Consider the following 26,419-nt stretch of genomic DNA (forward strand, 5'->3'; position numbering starts at 1 on the left):
CCAGAAGGTTGGCGCTCTAGGCAATCACCTAGTTTGCCCTGGGTGTGTGGAACGGAAGGACCTGATATGCAAAGGAGTTCCTGCTACAAAAAAAAAAGCACTGGCTGAAGCACATTGGAAGTGCACACATGGAACCAACATGTGTAAGATTTGCCAATGATGGGGAAGAAGCTATGCGAACCAGTGCAAACCGTTATTCCATTTTATCGGCTTGCTCTCCACCACCCTATTAAGGGGAACCTTCTTTTAAAAACATGCAGCCTCGAGAGAGTTGTCACAACAATGACTATGAACGAAAAAAAAAATGACCTGTGACAATATTACTAAGAAGCGCTGCCATACGTATAAGCACGTCGAGTGGAGAGAACGATGACAAATTATTGACAAAAAATCAAGTCCCCAAACATGAGTCCGCTTGTTGCAATCTTCAATACAGTGGATACCGTGCCATAGCTTTCATCAATATGAAATACAGTCCTTGTTCCTTCTGGGCAATTTCTGATGTGCAATAATAATCCAATTGTATGGTTTTTCATACAAAATTCATAATCCCTACAAGGGCGTCGCCTGAGCTCGTTTCAATGGGTTTTCATCAGGCAAGGGATTAGCCGAGAAGAAGACCGCAGATTTATACCCTGCCCTTCTCTCTGAATCAAAGTCTCAGAGCAGCTTACAATCTCCTTTACCTTCCTCCCCCACAACAGACACCCTGTGAGGTGGGTGGGGCTGAGAGGGCTCTCACAGCAGCTGCCCTTTCAAGGACAACTCCTACGAGAGCTATGGCTGACCCAAGGCCATGCTAGCAGGTGCAAGTGGAGGAGTGGGGAATCAAACCCGGTTCTCCCAGAGTCCACTCACTTAACCACTCTACCAAACTGGCTCTCTAGAGTCCCCCCTCCAAAGCTGCCATTTTCTCCACCAGGGGAATTCATCTCCATAGATCATAAGAACATAAGAGAAGCCATGTTGGATCAGGCCAATGGCCCATCCAGTCCAACACTCTGTGTCACACAGTGGCCAAAAAAATTATATACACACACAAACATATATATATATACACACTGTGGCTAATAGCCACTGATGGACCTCTGCTCCATATTTTTATCCAATCCCCTCTTGAAGCTGGCTATGCTTGTAGCCGCCACCACCTCCTGTGGCAGTGAATTCCACAAGTTAATCACCCTTTGGGTGAAGAAGTACTTCCTTTTATCCGTTCTAACCCGACCGCTCAGCAATTTCATTGAATGCCCACGAGTTCTTGCATTGTGAGAAAGGGAGAAAAGGACTTATTTCTCTACTTTCTCCATCTCATCAAACATCAGCTGTAATTCCAGGAAAACTCCAGCCACCACCTGGAGGTTGGCAACCCAAAAAGCACCCTTTCCCAACTTCCCACCCTTCCAGGCCCATCAACCATTCCTTCAGCTGGCCCAGTCAGGGTTGCCAAGACTCTGGAGAAAACAGGGTCCCTTTCACAGAAGCCCAAGAGGATGTGATTTCCCAAGTGATCTTATATACCTGCCTGGTTTTATTGACCTACCTGCTGGTTTGCACACATTAAGCCTCCCTGAGCGAGCAAGATGTTTTGGTCTCCAGGCTGTTGGCAAGCTGAGTCCCAGGAGATGAGCTTCACCATCCCAGCTGGTGTCTTCTCCCCCCCCCCCCCCACCTTCTGATGTGGCATTTGCAAGTGAATAATTGAGAGTCATTATGGGAATCAACACAGCAAAAGGGATCTGGGAAATGGCTAGAGATAAGCAGGTGGCTGCTTGGGGATTGAGACTGGGAACAGCTGGCGTTCCTGACCTCACAAGCCAGTCAAAAGCAATAGGTTGCTCCCACCCACGATCAGCTGAGGATAAGGTTGCCAGGTCTCCCTGGCCACCAGTGGGGGGTGGGGCTGCCACATCCAGGTTGGGAAACTCCTGGAGATTTGGGGATGGAGCTTGGGGAGGACAGGGACTAGGGATGCCAGCCTCCAGGTGGGACCTGGGGACCCCCTGGAATTACAGCTCAACTCCAGACTATGGAGATCAGTTCCCCTGGAGAAACTGGCACCACTGGAGGGTGGGCTGTACTCCACTAAAGCACACAAACAAAAGCTTATTCCTAGACAGGGGTCGTTTTGTAGAAAAATAGGAGGCGGAGCTCATTAGCTTAACTCATTAGCATAGGCCACCACCCCCGCCACCTTCCTTCATAGGGAAAGTGTTCCAAACCTGTAATCATTCTAGTTGCCCTTTTCTGCAATGCTATAATATCCTTTTTGAGGTGCGGTGACCAGAACTGCACACAGTACTCCAAATGAGACCGCACCATCGATTTATACAGGGGCATTATGATACTGGCTGATTTGTTTTCAATTCCCTTCCTAATAATTCCCAGCATGGCGTTGGCCTTTTTTATTGCAATCCCACACTGATATCTGTAGTCTGGAGATGAGCTATAATTTTGAGGGGATCCCTACACCACAGAGGACGTCCCTTGGCACAAGGTAATGTTATTTTCCTGGCCTTAACAGGTATTGATAGTTCCCAACCGATGCTCCCTCTAAGCTGTGGAGTCTTAAGAGCAAAAATGCAACTTCAGGAACTACTGCCCTTAAAGTTGTGAGCAAGTGATTTGGCTACTGCATAAATTAATTTGTTCTGGGGCCAGCCTTCCTGAGCCAAAGGCTAAAAATCCGTGGGCTAGCTCACACTAACTCAGCTTAGAGGGAACACTATTCCCAGTCAATAAAGGAGGGGCTGTAACTCACTGGCAGAGCATCCGTTTAGCCTGCCGAAGGTCCCAGGTTCGATCCCCGGTTAAAAGACTCTCCAGTTAAAAGAATCAGGTAGGAGGCAGGGGTGGAATTCTAGCAGGAGCTCCTTTGCATATTAGGCCACACACCCCTGATGTAGCCAATCCTCCTAGAGTTTACAAAAAAGAGCCTTGTAAACTCTTGGAGGATTGGCTACATCAGGGGTGTGTGGCCTAATATGCAAAAGAGCTCCGGCTAGAATTCCACCCCTGGTAGGAGGTAATGTGAAAGACCTGGTGGAATAAATTGCCGGAGGAGGTTAGGGCCCTGCGAGAGCTTCTACAATTCCGCAGGGCCTGTAAAACAGCACTCTTCCACCATGCTTTCTCACAGTAACATTTATGGCAACGGATTAGGCCCATCAACCTAAGCATTACTCTGGATTTCTCTTACTGCGCTATGGCGACCCTGAGTCCTCTTTGGAACATCTAATACTGACCAACTCGCCATCTGCTACCATTGAAATTCTAATTGTTTGTATGAATTATTGCACTAGCACCAATGGATATTGATATTTTAATAATTGTTTTATGTCTTATGCATGGCCTTTTTTGTAGGAAAAGCCCAACAGGCACTCATTTTCATATTAGGCCACAGCTCCTGACATCACCATTGTTTAGTATAGGGCTTTTTTGTAGAAAAGATTCAGCAGAAGTTCATTTGCATATTAGGCCACACCCTCTGGGGCCAAGCCAGCCGGAACTGAGTTCCTGTGTGTTCCTGCTCAAAAACAGCTCGGGTCTTATGTTTTCTAGCTGTTTTATCTTGTTTGGTCATTCTTTGACCTGCTTTTGGCTGGGAGGGCAGGATATAAATTAAATAAATAAATCTCTGCCCGAGACCCTGGAGAGCCACTTCTGGTCTGACTTTGATGGGACAATTATTTATTAGATTCGGCTTAGATTCAGCCCAGGGACTGATTCAGCCGAAGGCAGTGCCACGTGTTCAACGTGGTTTTAAATCCACTGGGTCCTTGCCAGTTGTTCTTGTCGTCGTCGGCTGCAGGGAGCCATGAAAGCGGTGACCGAAAGTGAGGGGATGAAACGTTTTAAATAAATCGCGTGTCTCACGACATTTGATAGCCCTGCGATAAAATAGTTCAGTGAGGTTAGAACTGAGTGGCGGACTACTGTCCGGGAAACCCTGGGGAGGGATGGTGGCTCAGTGGTAGAGCATCTGCTTGGGAAGCAGAAGGTCCCAGGTTCAATCCCCGATTCCCCGGCATCTCCAAAAAAGGGTCCAGGCAAATAGGTGTGAAAAACCTCAGCTGGAGACCCTGGAGAGCCGCTGCCAGTCTGAGAAGACAATACTGACTTTGATGGACCAAGGGTCTGATTCAGTATAGGGCAGCGTCATATGTTCATATATGTAAACCCAGGTTCAAATCCCTACGCATACCCAAGAAGCTCACTGGGTGACCTAGGACCAGTCGTGCCTCTCAGAGCTTACCTACCTCACAGGGTTGCTGTGAGGATAAAATGGAGGAGACGAGAAAGACGTGAGCCTCTTTGCGTCCACATTAGGGAAAACGTGGGGGGGGGGGGGAGATGTTAAATTATTATATATGACACTATATGAAGAAGGGAGCCGTGACAAGAAGATGAAGATGATGATGATATTTGATTTATATCCCGCCCTATACTCTGAATCTCAGAATGGTCACAGTCTCCTTTACCTTCCCCCCCACACACACACACACAACAGACACCCTGTGAGGTAGGTGGGGCTGAGAGAGCTCTCTCAGAAGCTGCCCTTTCAAGAACAACTCTGCAAAAGCTATGGCTGACCCAAGGCCATTCCAGCAGCTGCAAGTGGAGGAGTGGGGAATCAAACCCGGTTCCCCCAGATAAGAGTTCGCGCACTTAACCACTTCTTCATTATGGGAATCAGTTTCCATAGGGTATAATGGAGTGCCCAGCAGACATTTCTCTCTCCTCCCCTTTTGAGAGGGCTCTCACAGCAGCTGCCTTTTCAAGGACAACCTCTGCCAGAGCTATGGCTGACCCAAGAACATTCCAGCAGCTGCAAGTGGAGGAGTGGGGAATCAAACCCGGTTCTCCCAGATAAGATTCCGCACACTTAACCATTGCACCAAACTGGCTCTCCTCCCCTGCCACAAATGTTGTTAGTCTTTAAGGTGCTCCTGGACTCTTGCACTTTTTCTACTGCTGCAGACAGCCTGCCAATAAAAGTCCGTATAGTGAAAGCAATGCTATTCCCATTAGCAATGTATGGCTGTGATGGAGAGTTGGACCATAAGGAAGGCCGAGCGCAGAAGAATAGATGCTTTCGAGCTGTGGTGCTGGAGAAGACTCTTGAGAGTCCCTTGGACTGCAAGGAGATCCAATCAGTCAGGCCTAAGGGAAATCAACACTGACTGTTCCCTGGAAGGTCAGATGCTGAAGCTGAAGCTCAAATACTTTGGGCACCAAATGAGAAGGGAGCACTTAATGGAGAAGCCCCTGATGCTGGGAAAGACAGAAGGCAAAAGAAGAAGGGGACGGCAAAAGATGAGATGGCTGGACAGCATTACTGATGTAACTAAAATGAATTTGAGCAGACTTCAGAGGATGGTGGAAGACAGGAGGGCCTGGCATGACTTGGTCCATGGGGTTGCAAAGTCGGAATCGACTGTGCAACTGAACAACAACTTGATGCTTCCATTTTTGGGCAATCAAAATCCTTGCCGCTGTGTTAATATGTGCCATTAAATGTCTTGCCTCTTTTGAATAGTCGCTGGAATATATATTCATTAAAAAATAGATGCAAATATGCAGCCGTGTTGGTCTGAAGTAGTAGAACAAAATAGGAGTCAATTGCATCTTTAAGACCAACGTAGTTTTATTCAGAACGTAAGCTTTCGTGTGCATGCATGCTTCTTCAGACGAGGAATGAGGTACAGTAAGCAGAATACAGGAAGCATAGTTGATGCGCTTTGGAATGCCAAGTGGTACAAAGTTAAAAACCAGCAGAACAGTAAAATTAACAAATTCAGAAAACCTTTGAAGATTGAAAAATAGTTCAGGTTTAAAATGAATCTGGATCTGTGTGTGAACTGGCAGAGACTGACCAAGAGAGTGATCTTGGGGTCGTGGTAGATAACTCACTGGAAATGTCAAGGCAGTGTGCGATTGCAATAAAAAAGGCCAACGCCATGCTGGGAATTATTGGGAAGGGAATTGAAAACAAATCAGCCAGTATTATAATGCCCCTGTATAAATCGATGGTGCGATCTCATTTGGAATACTGTGTGCAATTCTAGTCACCGCACCTCAAAAAGGATATTATAGCACTGGAAAAAGTGCAGAAAAGGGCAACTAGAATGATTAAAGGTTTGGAACACTTTCCCTATGAAGAAAGGTTAAAACGCCTGGGGCTCTTTAGCTTGGAGAAACGTTGTCTGCGGGGTGACATGATAGAGGTTTACAAGATTATGCATGGGATGGAGAAGGTAGAGAAAGAAGTACTTTCCTCCCTTTCTCACAATACAAGAACTCGTGGGCATTCGATGAAATTGCTGAGCAGTTGGGTTAGAATGGATAAAAGGAGGTACTTCTTCACCCAAAGGGTAATTAACATGTGGAATTCACTGCCACAGGAGGTGGTAGCTGCTACAAGCATAGCCAGCTTCAAGAGGGGGTTAGACAAAAATATAGAGCAGAGGTTCATCAGTGGCTATTAGCCACAGTGTGTGTTTGTGTGTGTGTGTGTGTGTGTGTGTATATATATATATATATATATATATATATATATATATATATATAATTTTTTTGGCCACTGTGTGACACTGATCCAACATGGCTTCTCTTATGTTCTTATGTTCTTAATATCTGCTGCAGTAATTTATGAACTATCTTCCAAAAACTTAGTGGTATTACAAGACGACCACATATGATAAAATGTTCCCTGAATGCATTAAAATAATCCATGCATATGTCTGGGTGCAAACTTTCACTTGTGCAAAACGTTTATTCCGAAGTCGGTTTTTTCCCCAAAATTGCTAGCCGATGTGTGAGACCTGGTTTCTAAGTCAAAGTGTATGTATGGGGAGGGGGAAGTTGAAAGGGACGGTGTTTGTTTGGCTGGAAGAGCAGAGAGAATGGAGGGTCTTTTGCACCTTCTTAACAGCTCTGATGCTTCGCTGTTAGCGGCATCACGCCCCACCCCCCACCCCACAACCCTGCAATCCACTTCTCTCCACCCTTACCAATAACCAGCAACAGCTCCAGGGATCAGTTTGCTTATGGTGATCTCAGTAAACAGGAAATGTGTTTTTTAATTAGCTAGAGAGAAGAGAATCTGGATAGTATAACAATGACTTGTCATTTTAGGGGAGGGGAAGAGAGAGAGAGAGAGAGAGAGAGAGGAATGTGGCTATTTGTTTAAACAGCAAACTGCAGAGGTTTTGAGGATGCAACCTTTGCGCCAAAGCCTCCTGTCCCAACAGCTCCTAGTAGCTCCCAGTTGTGCTGTCATACACACACTAAATAATACACTTGCAGAGCTCCGTGGTGCAGAGTGCTAAAGCTGCAGTTGTCGTTGTTGTTGTTCAGTCGCACAGTCGATGTCAAGAGCCCCTCCATTATGTTCCTCTTTCCATATGTATCCAATCATACAATGCTATGCTTGTGCTTGCTTGCTATGCTCTTTGCTATGTTGCTTATCTGAAGGGAGGGTGGCATGTCTGGGAATTGGCTAGTTACTACGCAACCAAGGTCAAGAACTGGAGGAGATGTGACTCAGGAACTGATAACACCACCTGTGGTGATGAGAGCTTAACAGAAACCCTGTGCAAAACCCCCTCTTTAGCTTGACGCGCTTTGGCTTAAATTATAACGGTCAGGGCAAAGGTTTATAAGGTGAAGGAACTGGCGGGGAGGTCAGTTCCGACAATGCGTGTGTATGCCCATGATGGTGGAATAAAGATCTTGAGCTCTACTTGTCTTTTTCTTGGCTCTGGGTCTGACATTTTGTTGGAAGTGACTTTTTCCTCGAACTGGCCTAACCCCAGACCATGATGGCTGGTGAATAGGACCAAGCTACAGGGACCACCAAACCCACCAAAGATGAGGAACTGCAGCCCGAGGGGCCGTGGGTTACTCCAGCCACTGTGATGGTGTGTCGAAGGGATTGGGGCTCCATGGATTTCTGGGAGAGTATTATCTGAGATCTGAGAGAGGACCCCCAACAATAACACTGACTCTCGGGACTACAGCAGTCTTATCACCCGTGAGGGATCCAAGGAGACAAGAGCGGAGGGGAGTAACCCCGGACAAGCGGATCAGGAAACGGTGCTGCGGAAGAAGCCCTTGCCAGCCAGAGTAGCCAACTCCAAGAAGAGATGCATGATCCAAGAGATGCAGAACCTTGCCCGGCAGGTGCGGGTGATAGGGGAGTGGGTCGCGGCCGTGCCCCCCCCTTCAACCAGTTCAAGTGGGGGGTGAACAGCCTTTGATTCCTGCTGGAGGAGAACCCCCAGCAGGAGCAGAACTGCCAGCCAGGGGTGAACCAGGCCCCTAGCCCTGACCTCAACCCAGGTTGGAAGAACTGGTGGCGGTGCTGGGAGGACCCCGCATCAGTGAAGCAAGATTCGACGAGGACCCGGCAGAGCTAGCCTATTTCATCGTGTCTGTGCGAGGCCACCTCAGCGTCTGGGCCTGCAACTTCCCGACAGAGCAGTCGTGAGTAGTGTACATCGGGAGCTGCCTTCAAGGGGCGGCCACCCAGTGGTATGTCACCCTGTTCAAAAGGTGATCTCCCACCCTGAACTCAGCCACAGAACTCCTGAGGGCCCTGCGGCGTCACTTTAAGACCCCTTGCAGGAGACCAGTGCCATAGCAGTCCTGCAAGACCTGAAGCAGGGCACCGGGTCAGTGCGAGACTATCTCAACGAGTTCAGGGTGCTGAATTCCAAGGTCCACTGATGGGACGATGGGGCCAGTATCGAGCAGTTCAAAAGGGGCCTAAACTCTCACATCTTCGGGGAGGCCCTCAAGTTGGGAGAACCGCGAGACCTGGTCAGGTGGACCCAACTGATGTATGAAACAGAGGACCGCAACAAAATGATTGCCCTCCACAAGAAACAATAAGGGGGGATGGCGAAAGAAGCCCGGGAGAAAACATCCAGGCCCAGTCTGCCCAAGAAAGGAGTGCAACCGCCAAGCAAAGGCTGTGCTTCAAGTGTGGAGGGGAGAATCACATTGCCAGCGAGTGTCCTAGCAAACCAAAAAAGCCACAGACCTCCACACCTCTAAAGCCAGAGGTGAGGAAGAAGACCAGGGGCTCAGGCGCCCCAGCGGCCAGGACCATTTTGGCAGTGTTACAATTCTGGGAACTGATCCCAGAAGAATCTGAGGAGGAGGACGGAGGGGCCCAGCTGTCGGGAAACGACCACGACCTGGTGTGAGGAGCACGCAACAGCAGGTCCAAGCCATGGCTGCGTCATTACGGGTGAGATTATCCGGGACTTTGTATTATGTGCCCATAACCCTAGTAAACCACATCACGAAATGGTTTTCCTGCATCAGGGCCCTACTGGACTCGCGATGCTCCAAAGACTTGCTATCCCCTAGCTTGGTGAAAGCATTAGGACTAAAAACTGTACCCCTTCAAGAATCCTATGTGTTTGAACAGATGGACGGGAGCCCAATGAAGGGGGAGCCGTGTAGTACGGGGACAGAAGTATGCGCTTTGGGGGTGGGGGAACATTGGGAGCCCCGCACGTTCATCATTGCCCTGGCCGCCAAAATCCAAGCCATACTCAGCCTGGAGTGGCTGGCTGATCACGACCCGCTTGTCCAGTGGAGCAGGAGTGCTATCTACTTCTTGGACCCAGTGTGCGAGAGTCACCAGTGGAATAAAGAATGGAGACCACACACCCCTCCCCAACTTGAGAAACTTTGTGTCACCAAGGTCAAAGTGCCCAGTTTGCCCTCCGAATACCAAGATCTACAAAAGGTGTTTGATGCCCAGGAGGTAGACAAGCTCCCCCCACACAGAACTACTGACTGTGCCATCGAACTGGTGGAGGGGGAGCCACTGCCCAAAGTCAAGTTGTACTCAATGAGCCGGGGGGAGAGGGAGGAGTTCCAAAGATTCCTGAAACTCAACCTACATAGGGGGTTCATCTGACCCGCCAAGTCCCCCCATGCCGCCTGGTGTTATTCAGAAAGAAAAAGGACGGTAGTTTGCGGCTCTACAGTGACTTCCGCGACTTGAATGCGATTTCAATGAGTAATGCATACCCTCTCCCCCTTATACAAGACCTCCTAGGAGAGGTGTCTCCAGGAAAGATTTTCACCAAGCTTGATCTCCATGATGCTTACTTTCGGGTGTGCATCAGGGAAGGAGATGAGTGGAAAATTGTCCTTAACACGCCACTGGGTCAATACAAATATTTGGTCATGCTGTTTGGTCTCAAGGGGGCCGTGGAAGTATTCATGAACTTAATAAATGAAGTGTTGCACAAATACCTTTATAAGGGCATGGTCTGTTACCTGGATGATGTTTTGATATACTCTCAAGACGTGCCCTCACATGTTCACTTGGTGAGGGAGGTACTACAGACCCTGTATGACCACAAACTTTTTGCCAAGCTGTCCAAGTGTGAATTTCACAAAACAGAGCTCGATTTTTTGGGGTACCGCATCTCCACGGGGGGGCTGGGGATGGACCCAAATAAAATACAAGCCATGGTAGAGTGGGAGCCCCTTTGAACCCGCAAACAGCTCCAAAGTTTCCTCGGGTTCACAAATTTCTATAGGGGGTTCATCAATAACTTCGCCGAGGTCACCCTACCCCTCACAGAACTGTTGAAAACAAAGGAGAGGGGACCGCAAGCCTCAAAGGGTAGTTCCAGCCTCCCGTGGATTGGGGAGTGGCAAAAAGCATTTGAAGGCCCGGTTTACATCCAAGTCCTGTCTAATACGCCCCGATGAGAACAAAAAGTTTGTGCTGAATGTGATGCGAGCAACGTTGCCCGCGCAGCCGTATTGCTCCAGGAGGGACCAGATGGCCAGTTGCACCCTTCCGCATACTTGAACCAGAAATTGGTTTGAATTATAACGGTCAGGGCAAAGGCTTATAAGCTGGAGGAACTGGCAGGAAGGTCAGTTCCGACAACATGTGTATATGCTCATGATGCTGGAATAAAGATCTTGAATGCTACTTGTCTTTTCCTTGGCTCTGGGTCTGACAGTCGAATCTGACTCTTTGCGACCCCATGGACTAAGTCACGCCAGGCAAGTTCGCTCAAATTCGTGTTAGTTACATCAGTGATGCTGTCCAGCCATCTCATCTTTTGCTGTCCCCTTCTTCTTTTGCCTTCCGTCTTTCCCAGCATGAGGGTCTTCTCCAGGGAGTGCTCCCTTCTCATTTGGTGCCCAAAGTATTTGAGCTTCAGCTTCAGCATCTGATCTTCCAGGGAACAGTCAGGGTTGATTTCCTTTAGGACTGACTGATTTGATCTTGCAGCCCAAGGAATTCTCAGGATTCTTCTCCAGCACATCTCAAAAGCATCTATTCTTCTGCGCTCGGCCTTCCTTATTGTCCAGCTCTCACAGCCATACATTACTACTGGGAATACCATCACTTTGACTGTGCGGACTTTTGTTGGCAGGGTGATGTCTCTACTTTTTATTATACTGCCTAGGTTTGCCATAGCTGTCCTTCCAAGGAGTAAATGTCTTTTAATTTCATGGCTACAGTCACCATCTACAGTGTTCTTGGATCCCAGAAATGTGAAATCTGTCACTACTTCCATGTCTTCCCCTTGTATTTGCCAAAGTGTGATGCGGGCGGATGCCATGATCTTAGTTTTTTTGAAGTTGAGTTTCAAGCCTATTTTTGTGCTCTCTTATTTCACCCTCAACAAGAGGTTCTTTAGTTTCTCTTCACTTTCTGCCATTAGAGTGCTGTCTGCTTATCTGTAGTACTGCAGTCCGAGCTCTCTGCTCACAACTTGAGTTCGATCCCAGACAAAGCTGGGTTTCAGGTTGCCAGCTCACGGTTGACTTAGCCTTCCATCCTTCCGAGGTCGGTCAAATGAGTACCCAGCTTGCTGGGCAGAGAGCGTAGATGACTGGGGAAGGCAATGGCAAACCACCCCGTTAAAAAGTCTGCTGTGAAAATGTCGTGATGCGTCGTCACCCCAGAGTCGGAAACGACTGGTGCCAGCACAGGGGACTAACTTTACCTTTAGTCTACTTGCAGTGCACTTTGCAACTGGATTTTACTGTACGGGATGCCAAAACCCACTTGCAGACAGCTGTGGAAGTAGATTAAAACTGCATTATTTAGCATGTGTGAAAGCGTCCACTTCTCTGTCCCTTATGGCCAGGGACTTCAGTTTCTCTTGCCTGTGAGAAATTGTCCTCATTTCCTCGTGGCTCTTCTTGTGTTCTTTTGCCATGCTGGCTCAGACCAAGGGCCCATCAGATCCGGCATTCTGTCTGCACAGGGGACAATCCGCTTCTTCTAGGAAGCCACTTGGTGGGAAGGGCGGGATATAAATCACAAACAAACTAAACTAAAAAAAAAGCATCCTCTGCCCCCCGCCCTGCTCTACAGGAATCTCCAAGAGATTTGTATTTACTTTGATGGAATTATTGCAACTGCATTCTACATACGTTATAAAAAGTGTGGTTAGATTTGTATAAGTTTCTTATAGGCTTGCCAATCCCCAGGTCCCAGCGGGGGTCCTCCCGCTTTCCCAGGCGCCTTCCCGCCCCCATAGCCATCATGTGCCTTTCCACCCCCAGAGGCATCAGACTCTGCTTGGAAAGGCTTCCTCTTGGGATGGTGTGTCTGCGTCTTTAAGGCTGAATGGGGGGGGGGGGAGGAGTAGGCAGAAGAACATGGCTGCTCCCAGTGGCTGTGAAGGCAGCCCAGATCCTCCGTTGGTTGCACATTTTTTTCAGAGGTCGTTTGCATAAGAAAGGTAAACTTGAACCTTTGGTTGCTCTGTGTTACTTTGAAGAAGTTAGAAGTTCAGCAACTCGTGAGTAGAGATGTCAATCCCCAGCTGGGAGCAGGCCCTCCCCCGCTTCAGAGTCGTCAGAAATGGTGGGGGGAGGTCTGCCGGGCACTTCATTATTCCCTATGGAGATTGATTCCCATAGGGTATAATGGAGAATTGATCTGGAGGTATATGGGGCTCTGGAGGGGTTGTTATTTGAGGTAGATGCACCAAATTTTCAGCATAGCATCTGAGGACTCTTCTCAAAATGCTCTCCAAGTTTCAAATAGATTGGACCAGGGGGTCCAATTCTATGAGCCCCAAAAGAAGGTGCCCCTATCCTTCATTATTTCTAATGTAGGAAAGGCCTTTAAAAGGTGTGTGACGCCTTTCAATGTGATAGCCAGCACTCCCTTTGGAGTTCAATTATGCTTGTCACAACTTTGCTTATGGCCCCAGTCCCAGTGTCTCCTGGGTCCACCCCCAAAGTCCCCAGATATTTCTTGAATTGGACTTGGCAACCCTAGTTTCTTATTTTATGTCACTATAACCTGTGGGTTGTGATTTGCTCATTCTCTAGTGACAGCTCTCCTATTGTCTCACCTGGAGGTGGTAACCCTAGCAGCCACTGATAGCCCCGCCTGCAATGAACCTGTCCACTCCCTTTTGAAAGGCTTCCCAGTTGGCGGCCATCACTGCATCTTGTGGCGGTGAGTTCCACAGTTTAACTAGGCACTGAGGGAAGAATTACTTCCTTTTGTCTGTCCTGAATCTCCCACCCTTCAACTTTCAGTGGATGGCCCCAGGGTTCTAGTATTATGTGTGTGAGAGAAAAGCCCTTCCAGTCCCTTCACACCATGAGAAAATTTAGAGGCCTCTATCAAGTCTTCCCTTTCTGGCCTTTTTTTCTAGAATAAATTACCCTAAGCATTTTAATCTGAGTTTTAATCTGAGCATTTTAATTGAGTTTCCTGCATCGTGCAGGGGGTTGGACTAGATGACCCAGGAGGTCCCTTCCAACTCTATGATTCTATGATTCTAATCAGGGGCAGTCCTCGACTGTCTGGCATCCCACCCTGCACTAATAATGTCACCAAGTCACATGGAGACACCCAATTTGAGAGCCAGTTTGGTGTAGTGGTTAAGTGTGCGGACTCTTATCTGGGAGAACCGGGTTTAATTCCCCACTCCTCCTCTGAAGGGCCAACAACAGGGCAGAGAGGCTGAGGCCTTCATTAGAACATCAGAAGAGCCCTGCTGGATCAGACCAGTGGTCCATCTAGTCCAGCATCCTGTCTCACACAGTGGCCAACCAGTTCCTCTGGAGGGCCAACAGTGGGCAGAGAGGCCGAGGCCTTCATAAGAACATCAGAAGAGCCCTGCTGGATCAGACCAGTGGTCCATCTAGTCCAGCATCCTGTCTCACACAGTGGCCAGTCAGTTCCTCTGGAGAGCCAACAATAGGGCAGAGAGGCTGAGGCCTTCGTAAGAACATCAGAAAAGCCTGCTGGATCAGACCAGTGGTTCATCCAGTCCAGCATCCTGTCTCACACAGTGACCAACAAGTTCCTCTGGAGGGCCAACAACAGGGCAGAGAGGCTGAGGCCTTCATAAGAACATAAGAAGAGCACTGCTGGATCAGGCCAATGGTCCATCTAGTCCAGCATCCTGTCTCACACAGTGGCCAACCAGTTCCTCTGGAGGGCCAACACAGGGCAGAGTGGCCAAGGCCTTTCCCCTGATGTTGCCCCCTGGCTCTTGGATTCAGAGGCTGACTGCCTCCTCTGAACATGGAGGTTCCTTATAGCCACCATAACTAACAGCCATTGATATACTTATCCTCCATGAATCTCTCTAACCCCTCCTTTAAAGCTGCTTATGCCTGTGGCCATCACTACATCCTCCGGCAGCGGATTCCACATTTTAAGCACGCTCAGTGTAAATAAGTATTTCCTTTCGTCCGTCCTGGATCTATTCCGCTTCACTGGATGCCCTCCAGATGGGATGAGGGAGAAAAAGTTTAGGATGCTGTCGTAACGGATATACTGCATCATTTCTGACACACACACTCCCCCCCCCTCCCCACACACAATCCTTGCCTATTTGTACCATTTGAAGAACACAAATCCCAAAACAGCTTTGCTGGCTTTAGAACATTGTTTATCTAGTTCAGCTTCTGGTCTCCCTGTGATCCTTAAGTTACAATGCTGGACCTGGAAGGCGGCCGATGATGACTCGGAGCCCTTTAGAACTTTGCAACCAACCATGCTGTGGGGTTGTTCAAATGGCATTGCTAACCCTGGGATGGGAAATTCCAGGGGATGAAACCTGGTGTGGGCAGAGTTTGAGGTAGGGTTGCCAATCCCCAGGTGGGGGCAGGGGATCCCCTGGTTTGGAGACCCTCCCCCCGCTTCAGCGTCGTCAGAAAGCGGGGGGAGGGGAGGGAAATGTCTGCTGGGAACTCTATTATTCCATATGGAGATTTATTCCCATAGAAAATCATGGAGAATCGATCTGCAGGTATCTGAGGGGGCTGTATTTTGGGGTAGAAGCACCAAGTTTTCAGTATAGCATCTAGTGCCTCTCCCCAAAATACCCCCCAAGTTTCAAAACGTTTGGACCAGGGGGCCCAATTCTATGAGCCCCAAAAGAAGGTGCCGCTATCCTTCATTATTTCCTATGAAAGGAAGGAATTGAAAAGGTGTGCCTTCCCTTTAAATGTGATGGCCAGAACCCCCTTTGGAGTTCAATTATGCTTGTCACAGCCTTGATCTTGGCTCTACCCCAAAGTCTCCTGGCTCCACCCCCAAAGTCCCCAGATATTTCTTGAATTGGACTTGGCAACCCTAGTTTGAGGACAGGAGGAACTCCTGTATGATAGAATGCAATTTGGGGTACTGATCTCTGACATCTGGAGATCAGTTGTAAATAATGCCAGGAGATCTCCAGGTTGGCAACCCAATTGTGCATTCCAGGGCTTTTTTTTTGTAGCAGGAACTCCTTTGCATATTAGACCACACACCCCTGATGTAGCCAATCCTCCAAGAGTTTACAGAGCTCTTAGTACAAGGCCTACTATAAGCTCCAGGAGGAGTCGCTACATCAGGGAGGTGTGGCCTAATATGCTAAGGAGTTCCTGCTACAAAAAAAGCCCTGGTGCATTCATCCTTTGTTGACATCTAGGGTTGCCAAGTCCAATTCAAGAAATATCTAGGAACTTTGGAGGTGGAGCCAGGAGACTTTGGGGGTGGAGCCAGGAGCAAGTTTGTGACATAATTGAACTCCAAAGGGAGTTCCGGTCATCACATTTAAAGGGACGGCACACCTTTTAAATGCCTTCTCTTAATTGGAAATAATGAAGAATAGGGACACCTTCTTTGAGGTCTTATAGAATTGGACCCCCTGGTCCAATCTTTTTGAAACCCGTAGGGTGTTTTGAGGAGAGGTACCGGATGTTATGCAGCAAATTTGGTGCCTCTACCACAAAAAACAGCACCCCCCCCCCCCAGAGCCCCAGATACCCATGGATCAATTCTTCATTATACCCTATGGGAATCGGTCTCCTGCCCCCACCTGGGGATTGGCAACCCTACTGACGTCAGCACGATAGCATCGGAGGAAGTGTGGATGGGCTTCCAGAGATTTCAAACCACCAGCCAAACTCTTCTATTTTTTTCCCATTCAAAATTTTTATTAAGAACGCCAACATGATAAAATATAATACAGAATAGCTTATTCTAAATTATCTAGTATTTCCAAAGCATGAAAACCAGCTCTACAAACCTAAATGCAATTCTCATGCAAACAAGTACAAAGAGGCTATAATACATGAAATTTACGTAGATCCAAGCAGGCGGCTGTGTTGGTCTGAAGCAACAGAACAAAGCAGTAAACTAGTTGCACCGTGGGCAGTGAGTTGGTATGTAGAATCATGGGAATGTTTTTAGCAGATTAAAAGAATCACAAATTGGGGCCTGTGTTTATGAGTGTTGTTATCGCCCTCCAATGCTGTTTCAGCCCACTAATATTAAGAACTGCTGCTTGCCGTTCCAATTTTGCCTGATGAAGTCTGCTTAGAGCATGTGAAAGTTTACATTCTGAATAAAACTTAGTTGGTCTTAAAGGTGAAACTTGTCTACTGCTTTGTTCTATTAAGCTTTTAAAGACTGACTATATGCATCAACTTTTCTATCACCCTCTTACAACCAGGGGTTTTTCTTGTAGAAAAAGCCCTAGCAGGGACTCATTTGCATATTAGGCCACTCCCCCTTGATGCCAAGCCAGCTGGAACTCCTCCTGTGCGTTTCTGCTCAAAAGTAGCCCTACTTCTAACTTCTGGCTTTGTACTTTGCCATGAAATCACTTCATGTATTCAAGTTGCTGGTTTTCAAGTTCCTTTTTACCAGGTTGGATTCCATACTGAATTTCATCAGTAAAAAAGAACTTTCTTGCCAGCTCCCTCCCACTTATCTCCATGAAACGTAGTTCCCAGGGAATAAGACACCCCAAGGAATGGGGTGGGGGGGTGGATCTGCAATGGCAAGGACGGGTTCCAGTTCATTAGACCTTTCCCATTTATTTATTATATATTTACTTGATTTGTACTCCGCCTTTCTCTCCAACGGGGGCCCAAAGCAGCTTTTCCCTACTCCTCTATTTTATCCTCATAACAACTGCCCTGTGAAGTAAGATAGGCTGAGTATATAACTGGCCCAAGGTCACTCAGTGAGCTTCCATGGCAGAGGGTGGATTCGAACACAGGTCTTCCAGATCTTAGTCCAGGGGTGGCCAAACTGTGGCTCTCTCACACATATTGTGCGGCTCTTGAAGCCCCCACTGTCCTGTGGGCCAGCTTGGAGAAGGCATTTCTCTCTCTTTAAGTCACTTCTCCAAGGCAAGCCAGCCAGTGGCTTGGGGAATGCATTTAAAGTTAAAGTTGCTTTCTTTCCACCTCTCTCTCCATCCCCCTTTATTTTCCTTCCTTCCTTCCTTCCTTCCTTCCTTCCTTCCTTCCTTCCTTCCTTCCTTCCTTCCTTCCTTCCTTCCTTCCTTCCTTGTGGCTCTCAAACATCTGACATTCATGACTTGCAGCTCTCAAACATCTGATGTTTATTCTATGTGGCTCTTATGTTAAGCACGTTTGGCCACCCCTGTCTTAGTCTAACATGACATCTCACGGAATACAACCTATCACATCTACTCATGGGTGAATCAGCCCTCGAGTTCTCCTCAGACACCATGGCTAGTAGCCAGGGATAGATTTAGCTTCCGTAAATCTATCTCATCCCCTTTGAAAGCTGTTTCTTCCTGCGGCCATCATTAACTCTTCTGGCAGCAAATTCCACATTCTAATTACTCTCTGTGTAAATTAATATTTTATCTGCCCTGAATCTGCTGCCAGTCAACTTCACCGGATGCCCTTGAGTTCTAGTATTTAAGGTGAGGGAGAAAAAATTCTCTTTGTCAACTCTCTCCAGCCCATGCATAATTTTATAAACCTCTATCATGCCCTCCCTTAGTCATCTCTTTCCTAAACTGAAAAGTCCCAGAATCCCCAGCCTTTCCTCAGGGGGAAGGTGCTCCGTCCCCCTCATCATCTTGGTTGCCCTCCTCTGTACTTTTTCCCGCTCTGCAGTGTCCTTTGTCATAGAGCCAGCAATCCCTAACGTAGGCAGCGTAGAGAAGGGACGGCCAAACTGCAGCTCAGGAGCCACACGTGGCTCTTTCACACACGTTGCGTGACTCTCGGTGGCTCTTTCACACACGTTGCGTGACTCTCAGTGGCTCTTTCACACACGTTGCGTGACTCTCGAAGGCCCCCCCCCCCGCCCCCATCAGCCAGCTTGGGGAAGGCATTTCTCTCTTTAAATCACTTCTCCAAACCAAGGCAGGGAGCAGCTTGGAGAATGCATTTAAAGTTAAAGTTGCTTTCTTTCCACCTCCACCTCATCCCCATCTATTTGTCTAAAGGTAAAGGAGATTGTGACCACTCTGAGATTCAGAGTGAAGGGCGGGATAGAAATCCAATATCATCATCATCAATCATTATCATCATAATCTTCTTCTATTTATTTAGCAGATTTATATTCCGCCCTACCCCATAGGAACTCAGGGCAAATGACAGGCATAAAAACAGTTAAAATACAACAATAAGTTAATAGTCTACAATTAAACAATACAACTCAGTAAAAAAATGTAATACAGGAGGGACGGGCGCATTCTTTTTCTTCTCTTCCCTCCCTTCCTTCCTTCCAGTTTGGTGTAGTGGTTAAGTGTGCGGACTCTTACCTGGGAGAACCGGGTTTGATTCCCCACTCCTCCACTTGCACCTGCTGGAATGGCCTTGGGTCAGCCATAGCTCTCACAGAGCTGTCCTTGAAAGGGCAGCTGCTGTGAGAGCCCTTTCAGCCCCACCCATCTCACAGGGTGTCTGTTGTGGGGAAGGTAAAGGAGATTGTGAGCCGCTCTGAAAGTCTTCAGAATGGAGAGCGGGATATAAATCCAATATCTTCTTCTCCTTCCTTCCTTCCTTCCTTCCTTCCTTCCTTCCTTCCTTCCTTCCTTCCTTCCTTCCTTCCTTCCTTCCTTCCTTCCTTCCTTCCTTCCTGTCTTGAAGCTCTCAAACATCTGACATTTATTCGGTGTGGCTCTTACGTTAAGCAAGTTTGGCCACCCCTATAGAGCCTCATGGAGTGTGCCCTATATTCCTTTCCACCCTGTCAACAATTTGGTCAAGCTTGTGCTGTTTTGGGGGGTCCGAGTGCTTCAGGGCAGGGAAGAGTTAATTCCTTAGCTGGGTGTAGGGTGGGGGGGGTGGCGAGGAGGAGGAGGAGGAGGAGGAGGAGTAGCTGGGCACAGAAATGAAATTCCTTCTCACTGGCTTGTGAAACCCAGGCACAAATATTTGCCTGCATCTCCTAGGTCTCCTTGTGTGGCAGGCAGGGTCTCCCTCCCGGAGAGGCGAGGCTGGGAACCTCTTGTCTGGCAAACACAATTCCCTTGCCATCCCCTGTGTCATTAAATCTTCCCTTTCTGATGCATCCCATAATCCTCATGCCAAACAAGCCCCCTCCTCCCCTCTCGGGCTACGGGCAGGGGAACCCCACAGGCAGCTGCCAGGACCACAGGAAAAGGGGGGCAGCCGGCCCCCTTTGATCTCTCCGGAGGAGAACGAAGGATCAGAGGAAAGTCCCTTTTTCCGTGGATCCAGGAATCAGGCAAGAGCAGTGGCAGACTGGCCCGATGGCAAGTGGGCCCCTGATGAAGTGGGCCCCCTTCAATTTTAGAGTCTAGACAATATGTTAAAAATATTAATGACCTTTTCGTAGCTTGAAAATATACTAGACGTTCCCAGGGCTTTTTTTTTTAGCAGGAACACAGTTCTGGCTGGCTTGCTGTCCAGCGGTGTGGCCTAATATGCAAATAAGTGGGCTTTTTCTACAAAAACCCTGCGCAAAACAATGATGATGTCAGGGGGTGTGGCCTAATATGCACATGAGTCCCTGCTGGGCTTTTTCTACAAAAACCCTGTGTGAAACAATGGTGATGTCAGGGGGTGTGGCCTAATATGCACATGAGTTCCTGCTGGGCTTTTTCTAGAAGATAGAAGAAGATATTGGATTTATATCCCGCCTCCCACTCCGAAGAGTCTCAGAGCGGCTCACAATCTTCTTTACCTTCCTCCCCCACAACAGACACCCTGTGAGGTAGATGAAGATATTGTATTTATATCCTGCCCTCCATTCTGAAGAGTCTCAGAGCGGCTCACAATCTCCTTTCCCTTCCTCCCCCACAACAGACACCCTGTGAGGTGGGTGGGGCTGAGAGAGCTCTGACAGCAGCTGCCCTTTCAAGGACAACCTCTGCCAGGGCTATGGCTGACCCAAGGCCATGCTAGCAGGTGCAAGTGGAGGAGTGGGGAATCAAACCCGGTTCTCCCAGATAAGAGTCCTCACACTTAACCACTACACCAAACTGGCTCTCCACAAAAACCCTGCATGAAACAATGGTGATGTCAGGGGGTGTGGCCTAATATGCACATGAGTTCCTGCTGAGCTTTTTCTACAAAAAGAGCTCTGGACATTCCAGTATTATTACTGTAATGCAACTAAAATTTATGCTGTATTTAGGGTTGCCAGCCTCCAGTATCTACTGTATACTGCCAATAATGTGTACAATATGTGTACACTGTCATTACTAAAATAAATATACATTTATTTCACAAAAGTTTTTAATTGTACCTTTTTTCCACTTATGTATTTTTGAAAAATGTATTTATTTCTTATAAAAATTAAATGATAGCCTTATAGTTGTGGGTAGGCCCCCTATGTCTCCTGGCAACCAATATTTTTAGACCCAGTCTGCCACTGGGCAAGAGGCCCTCTCTATGGTAGGTTTGTCAATCTCCGGGAGGGTTGAGCAACACAGATTGCTGGTGAAATAGTCTTAAAGACCACTTAAATCCTTTGCGAACCAAATTCTATTATATTCCTAGAACACATCGAAAGAGCATAAGAACATAAGAGAAGCCATGTTGGATCAGGCCAGTGACCTCTCCAGTCCAACACTCTGTGTCACATAAGAACCTAAGAGAAGCCATGTTGGATCAGGCCAACACTCTGTGTCACACAGTGGCCAAACTAAATAAACACACACACACTGTGGCTAATAGCCACTGATGGACCTCTGCTCCATATTTTTATCTAACCCCCTCTTGAAGCTGGCTATGCTTGTAGCCACCACCACCTCCTGTGGCAGTGAAGCATGTTATGCTCCTCATATCTTACACAGCTGCATGTATTTCAGTCCACTGTACCCCATCCCCTTGTCTGAAGAAGTCTGCCTGCATACGAAAGCTTACGTTCTGAATAAAACTTTGTTGGTCTTAAAGGTGCAACTGGACTCCTGCTTCGTTCTGCTGCTTTGAACCAACACGGCTGCCCACTTGGCTCTATATACATTTTTCATATCATTGCATTTAGAACATAAACCCTCATCAAAGTTCTTCACGTCACACTCCCATGCAGTTTCAATTAGCGCAGCCTGCAGTCATCACTCCACGATTTAAATATCCAGCACGAAATCCAGTTGCCAACTTTTCTTCTCTGATGGGTGGTGTTGTCAGGTAGCGCTTGTAGACTGTAAAGCAGCTGCCTTTCTTTCAAAAAAACAGGCGGCAACATGAATCCTACGTGGACTTCATGTTTCTGTGATCCTTCTTCTCGGCCGCAACTAAGATCGGAACCAGCGCTTCTTAGTCCTTACTTCGGCTTTACACAGCTCGCAGTCACTCATCATAACACTATGGTTCTCTCATTCCCTCGAGAGACCGATTCCCATAGGGCAGGGGTGGCCAGTGGTAGCTCTCCAGATGTTTTTTGCCTACAATTCCCATCAGCCCAGCCATTGGCCATGCTGGCTGGGGCTGATGGAAGTTGTAGGCAAAAAACATCTAGAGAGCTACCGTTGGCCACCCCTGCCATAGGGTATAATGGAGAAGTGATCCCTGGATATCTGGGGCTCGGGGAGGGACTGTTTGTTGAGGTACAGGCACCAAATTTTCAGCATAGCATCCAGTGCCTCTCCCCAAAATACCCTCCAAGTGTCAAAAGGATTGGACCAGGGGGTCCAATTCTATGAGCCCCGAAATGAGGTGCCCCTATTCTTCATAATTTCCAATGGAGGAAAGGCACTTAAAAGGCATGCGGTCCCTTTAAATGTGATGGCCAGAACTCCCTTTGGAGTTCAGTTATGCTACTGGCTCCACACCCAATGTCTCCTGGCTCCACACCCAAAGACTTCTGACTCCACTCCCAAAGTCCCCAGCTATTCTTGAATTGGCCTTGGCAACTTTAATCTATGGCGTGGCTTCATTTGGAGTACTGTGTACACTTCCGGTCACTGTATCTCAAAAAGGACATGGCGGAGCTGGAAAAAAATACAGAAGAGGGCAACCTATACGATTAGAGCAGCTTGTCTATGAGGAAAGGTTGGACCGTCTGGGAGTCTGCCGTTTAGAAAACAGGCAACTAACCGGGAACATGGTAGAGATTTATAAAATTATGCAAGGGGTGGAGAACTTCCCCCCCTCCCCAAATACTAGAACTTGAGGCATCCAATGAAACTGATGGGCAGTAGGCTCAGGATGGACAAAATGGGGTTGGACTAGGTCAGGGGTGGCCAACGGTAGCTCTCCAGGCGTTTTTTGCCTACAACTCCCATCAGCCCCAGCCAGCATGGCTGATGGCTGGGGCTGATGGGAGTTGTAGGCAAAAAACCATCTGGAGAGCTACCGTTGGCCACCCCTGGACTAGATGACCCTGGAGGTCCCTTCCAACTCTATGATTCTATAAAAGGAAACGTTGCTTACCCAGAGAGTGATTGAAATGTGGAATTCAGAGGATGCCGTGATGGCCAGAGGAATAAACAGCTTGAATGAGATAGATTCATGGAGGGTCAGTCTGTTAATGGCTTCTAGTTGTGGTGACTGAGGGGAACCTCCACATTCAGAGGCAACATCAGGGGAAGGACTGATGTTGATTTATATCCTGCCAGACCTCAGATTCGGTGGGAGCTCACAAGAGCGCAGCTCCTGAACCTTTCTGAGAGTTCCACCTCCTCCTTCTGAGAGTTCCACCTCCTTGTCCATTGAATAGCATTTGCAGCTGCATAACAATCCCTGGATGAGCTCCACCACCTATTTATCTGCAAAATGACCCCTGTATCCTGCCCTCCACTCCGTCTCAGAGCATCTTATCATCTCCTTCCCTTCCTCTTCTCACAACAGACACCCTGTGAGGTAGGTGGGCCTGAGAGAGCTCTGAGACAACCGCTCTTGAGAGAACATTCCTGCGAGAACTGTGACTGACCCAAGGTCACCCAGATGGCTGCATGTGGAGGAGGAGTGGGGCATCAACCCCGGTTCTCCAGATTACAGCCCACCGCTCGTAACCATGACCCCCAAACTGGCTCTCCAAGGCCGCTTATTCTCTCACAAAGTTGCCTACCTCCGTGGGTTGGTGAAAAGGAGAGAGCGAGAACCCCGAATGCTTCCCCTGAGCTTGTTGAAGAAGAAGATATTGGATTTATATCCCGCCCTCCACTCCGAAGAGTCTCAGAGCGGCTCACAATCTCCTTTACCTTCCTCCCCCACAACAGACACCCTGTGAGGTGGGTAGGGCTGGAGAGGCTTTCACGACAGCTGCCCTTTCAAGGACAACCTCTGCCAGAGCTATGGCTGACCCAAGGCCATACTAGCAGGTACAAGTTAAGGAGTGGGGAATCAAACCCGGTTCTCCCAGATAAGAGTCCGCACACTTAACCACTACACCAAACTGGCTCTCCAGCACACTTAACCACTACACCAAACTGGTTGGGGAAAAGGTGAGATAAAAATAAACCAATTGGTGCCAGATCTGGAAAGAATGAATAGCGACGGAAAGCCTGGTTCAGTGCTAGAAAGCCAGTGCGGAGTCGTGGCTAGAGCGTCGGACTGGGATCCACGCTAATTCCAACACAGATATTTATTTCTCTAGGTAGGGATTCGATAAACCTTTGAAGCAACTCACTTTCTCTTAACGCACGGCTGGCACCTCCCCGTGGCCCGGACCCGAGGAGCACGCCCGTCGCATTAAGTAGACAGAATCAAAGCCTCTGACTCAAGGGCGGAACAAATAAGCCCTGGGAACTCTCCGTGTGCCGATGACATATTCTTTGTGAAGAGAAAGAGAGTGAGGTCAGCACAGGCAGTCGAAGAGGTTGCTTAAAATTCCTACCCCTTTGCATCACGGCCTCCTTAGGTTGCTGAAACAGCTGTGGCGTCCCACCCGGGAGCTGGTAGAAGATTGTTTCCTTCAAGAGCACAGATTCGCACACACTCCTTGGTGAGGGGATGCTTCTGGACCTTTGGATGGAAGAAGAGCCCTGCTGGGTCAGACAGGTGGTCCATCTGGTCCAGCGTCCTGTGCTGGGGATGCCAGTCTCCAGGTGGGATCTTGGGATCCCCTGGAATAGCAGGTCATTGCCAGGTTACAGAGATAAGCTTCCCTAGAGAAAATGGCTGCTTTGGAGGGTGGACCCTGTGGCATTGTACTCCACTGAGGTCTTTGTCTTCCTCAGGCTCCATCCCCAAATCTCCAGGAGTTTCCTGAACTGGCAACCCTAAATCTCCCACCAGTGGCCAGAGGCGACCCAGCAACCCTAAGACAAATTCCTTTCTCTTCTATAAAGGCAAATATTATACAAACGGGCAACTCAACTGGGGGCCAGTCAGTTCCTCTGGAGCTCGAACGACAAGGCATACAGCAGGCTAAACTGCGGCTCGGGAGCCAAATGTGGCACTTTCACACATACCGTGGGGCTCTTGAAGCCCCCATCGCCCCATTGGTTGGCTTGGAGAAGGCATTTCTCTCTTGAAATCACTTCTCCAAGCCAAGCCAGCAGGCAGCTTCAAGAATGCATTTAAAGTTACTTCCTTTCCATCTCTCCCTCCCTCCTTCTTTTAATTCCTTCCATCTTGTGGCTGTCAAATAGCTGGTGTTCATGTCGTGTGGCTCTCAAACATCTGATGTTTATTCTACATGGCTCTTACTTTAAGCAAGCTTGGCCAACCCTGGCATAGAGGCTTTCCCCAGATGTTGCCTTCTAGCACTGGGGTTCAGAGGCTTACTGCTTATGTCACCATGGCCAGTAACCACTGACAGACCTTTCCTCCATGAGTCTGGCCTTTTCAAAGTTGTCTATGCCCTTGGCCATCACTGCAACATCTGGCAGCAAAGTCCAAATTTTAATTACTCACCACGTAAAGAAGTATTCTCTTTTGTCCATCCCAAATCTACTGCCCATCAGCTTCCTTGGATGCGCTTGAGTTTGGGAGAGGGAGAAAAACGTTCTCTCAGTCAACCCTCTCCATCCCATGCATCATTTTATAAACCTCTATCATGTCTCAAAATCTGAGTAATAGGTTGAGTTGTTCAGCTAGGGATGCCAGCCTCCAGGTGGGACCTGGGGATCCCCTGGAATTACAGCTCCTCTCCAGATTACAAAATTCAGTCCCCCTGGAGAAAATGGCTGCTTTGGAGGGTGCACTCGATGGCCTAAAGCAGGGGTGGCCGAACTTGCTTAAGGTAAAAGCCACATAGAATAAACATCAGGTGTTTGAGAGCCGCAAGATATGAATGCCAGATGTTTGAGAGCTGAAAGACGGAAGGAAGGAAGGAAGGAAGGAAGGAAGGAAGGAAGGAAGGAAGGAAGGAAGGAAGGAAGGAAGGAAGGAAGGAAGGAAGGAAGGAAGGAAAATAAATGGGGGAGGGAGAGGCAGAAAGAAAGCAACTTTAAATGGGAGAAGTGATTTAAAGAGAGAAATGCCTTCTCCAAGCTGGCTGATGGGGCAGTGGGGGCTTCAAGAGCCACACAATATGTGTGAAAGCGCCACATGTGGCTCCCGAGCCGCATTTTGGCCACCCCTGGCCCAAAGGGAAACTCCTTATCTACAGAGAGAACAAACCTTTGAACCCCAGAACTAGAAGGCAGCATCGACGGAAGATCTTTGACTCTAAACTTAGTTTGTTGGCACTTCAGGGTAACCAATAGGAAGGTTTGCCAGCTCTGGATGGGGAGACGCTGGAGATTTAGGGAGGCGACTGCCTTAGAAGGTGGGCTCT

At 48.2% G+C, this 26,419-nt stretch overlaps 1 protein-coding gene across 1 annotated transcript in view; it reads left to right on the forward strand.

The window, feature by feature from the left end:
- Positions 1 to 9,235: 9,235 nt before the first annotated feature.
- Positions 9,236 to 26,419, forward strand: part of CHRD (chordin) — a 104,512-nt gene continuing 87,328 nt past the window's right edge. Inside the window, 2 exon segments of the mRNA XM_060242720.1 lie at positions 9,236 to 9,778; positions 13,432 to 13,468. Coding sequence (XP_060098703.1) covers positions 9,236 to 9,778; positions 13,432 to 13,468 — 580 coding nt within the window.

The sequence above is a fragment of the Heteronotia binoei genome, chromosome 6, assembly GCF_032191835.1.
Source record: "Heteronotia binoei isolate CCM8104 ecotype False Entrance Well chromosome 6, APGP_CSIRO_Hbin_v1, whole genome shotgun sequence".
Lineage (NCBI taxonomy): Eukaryota > Metazoa > Chordata > Lepidosauria > Squamata > Gekkonidae > Heteronotia > Heteronotia binoei.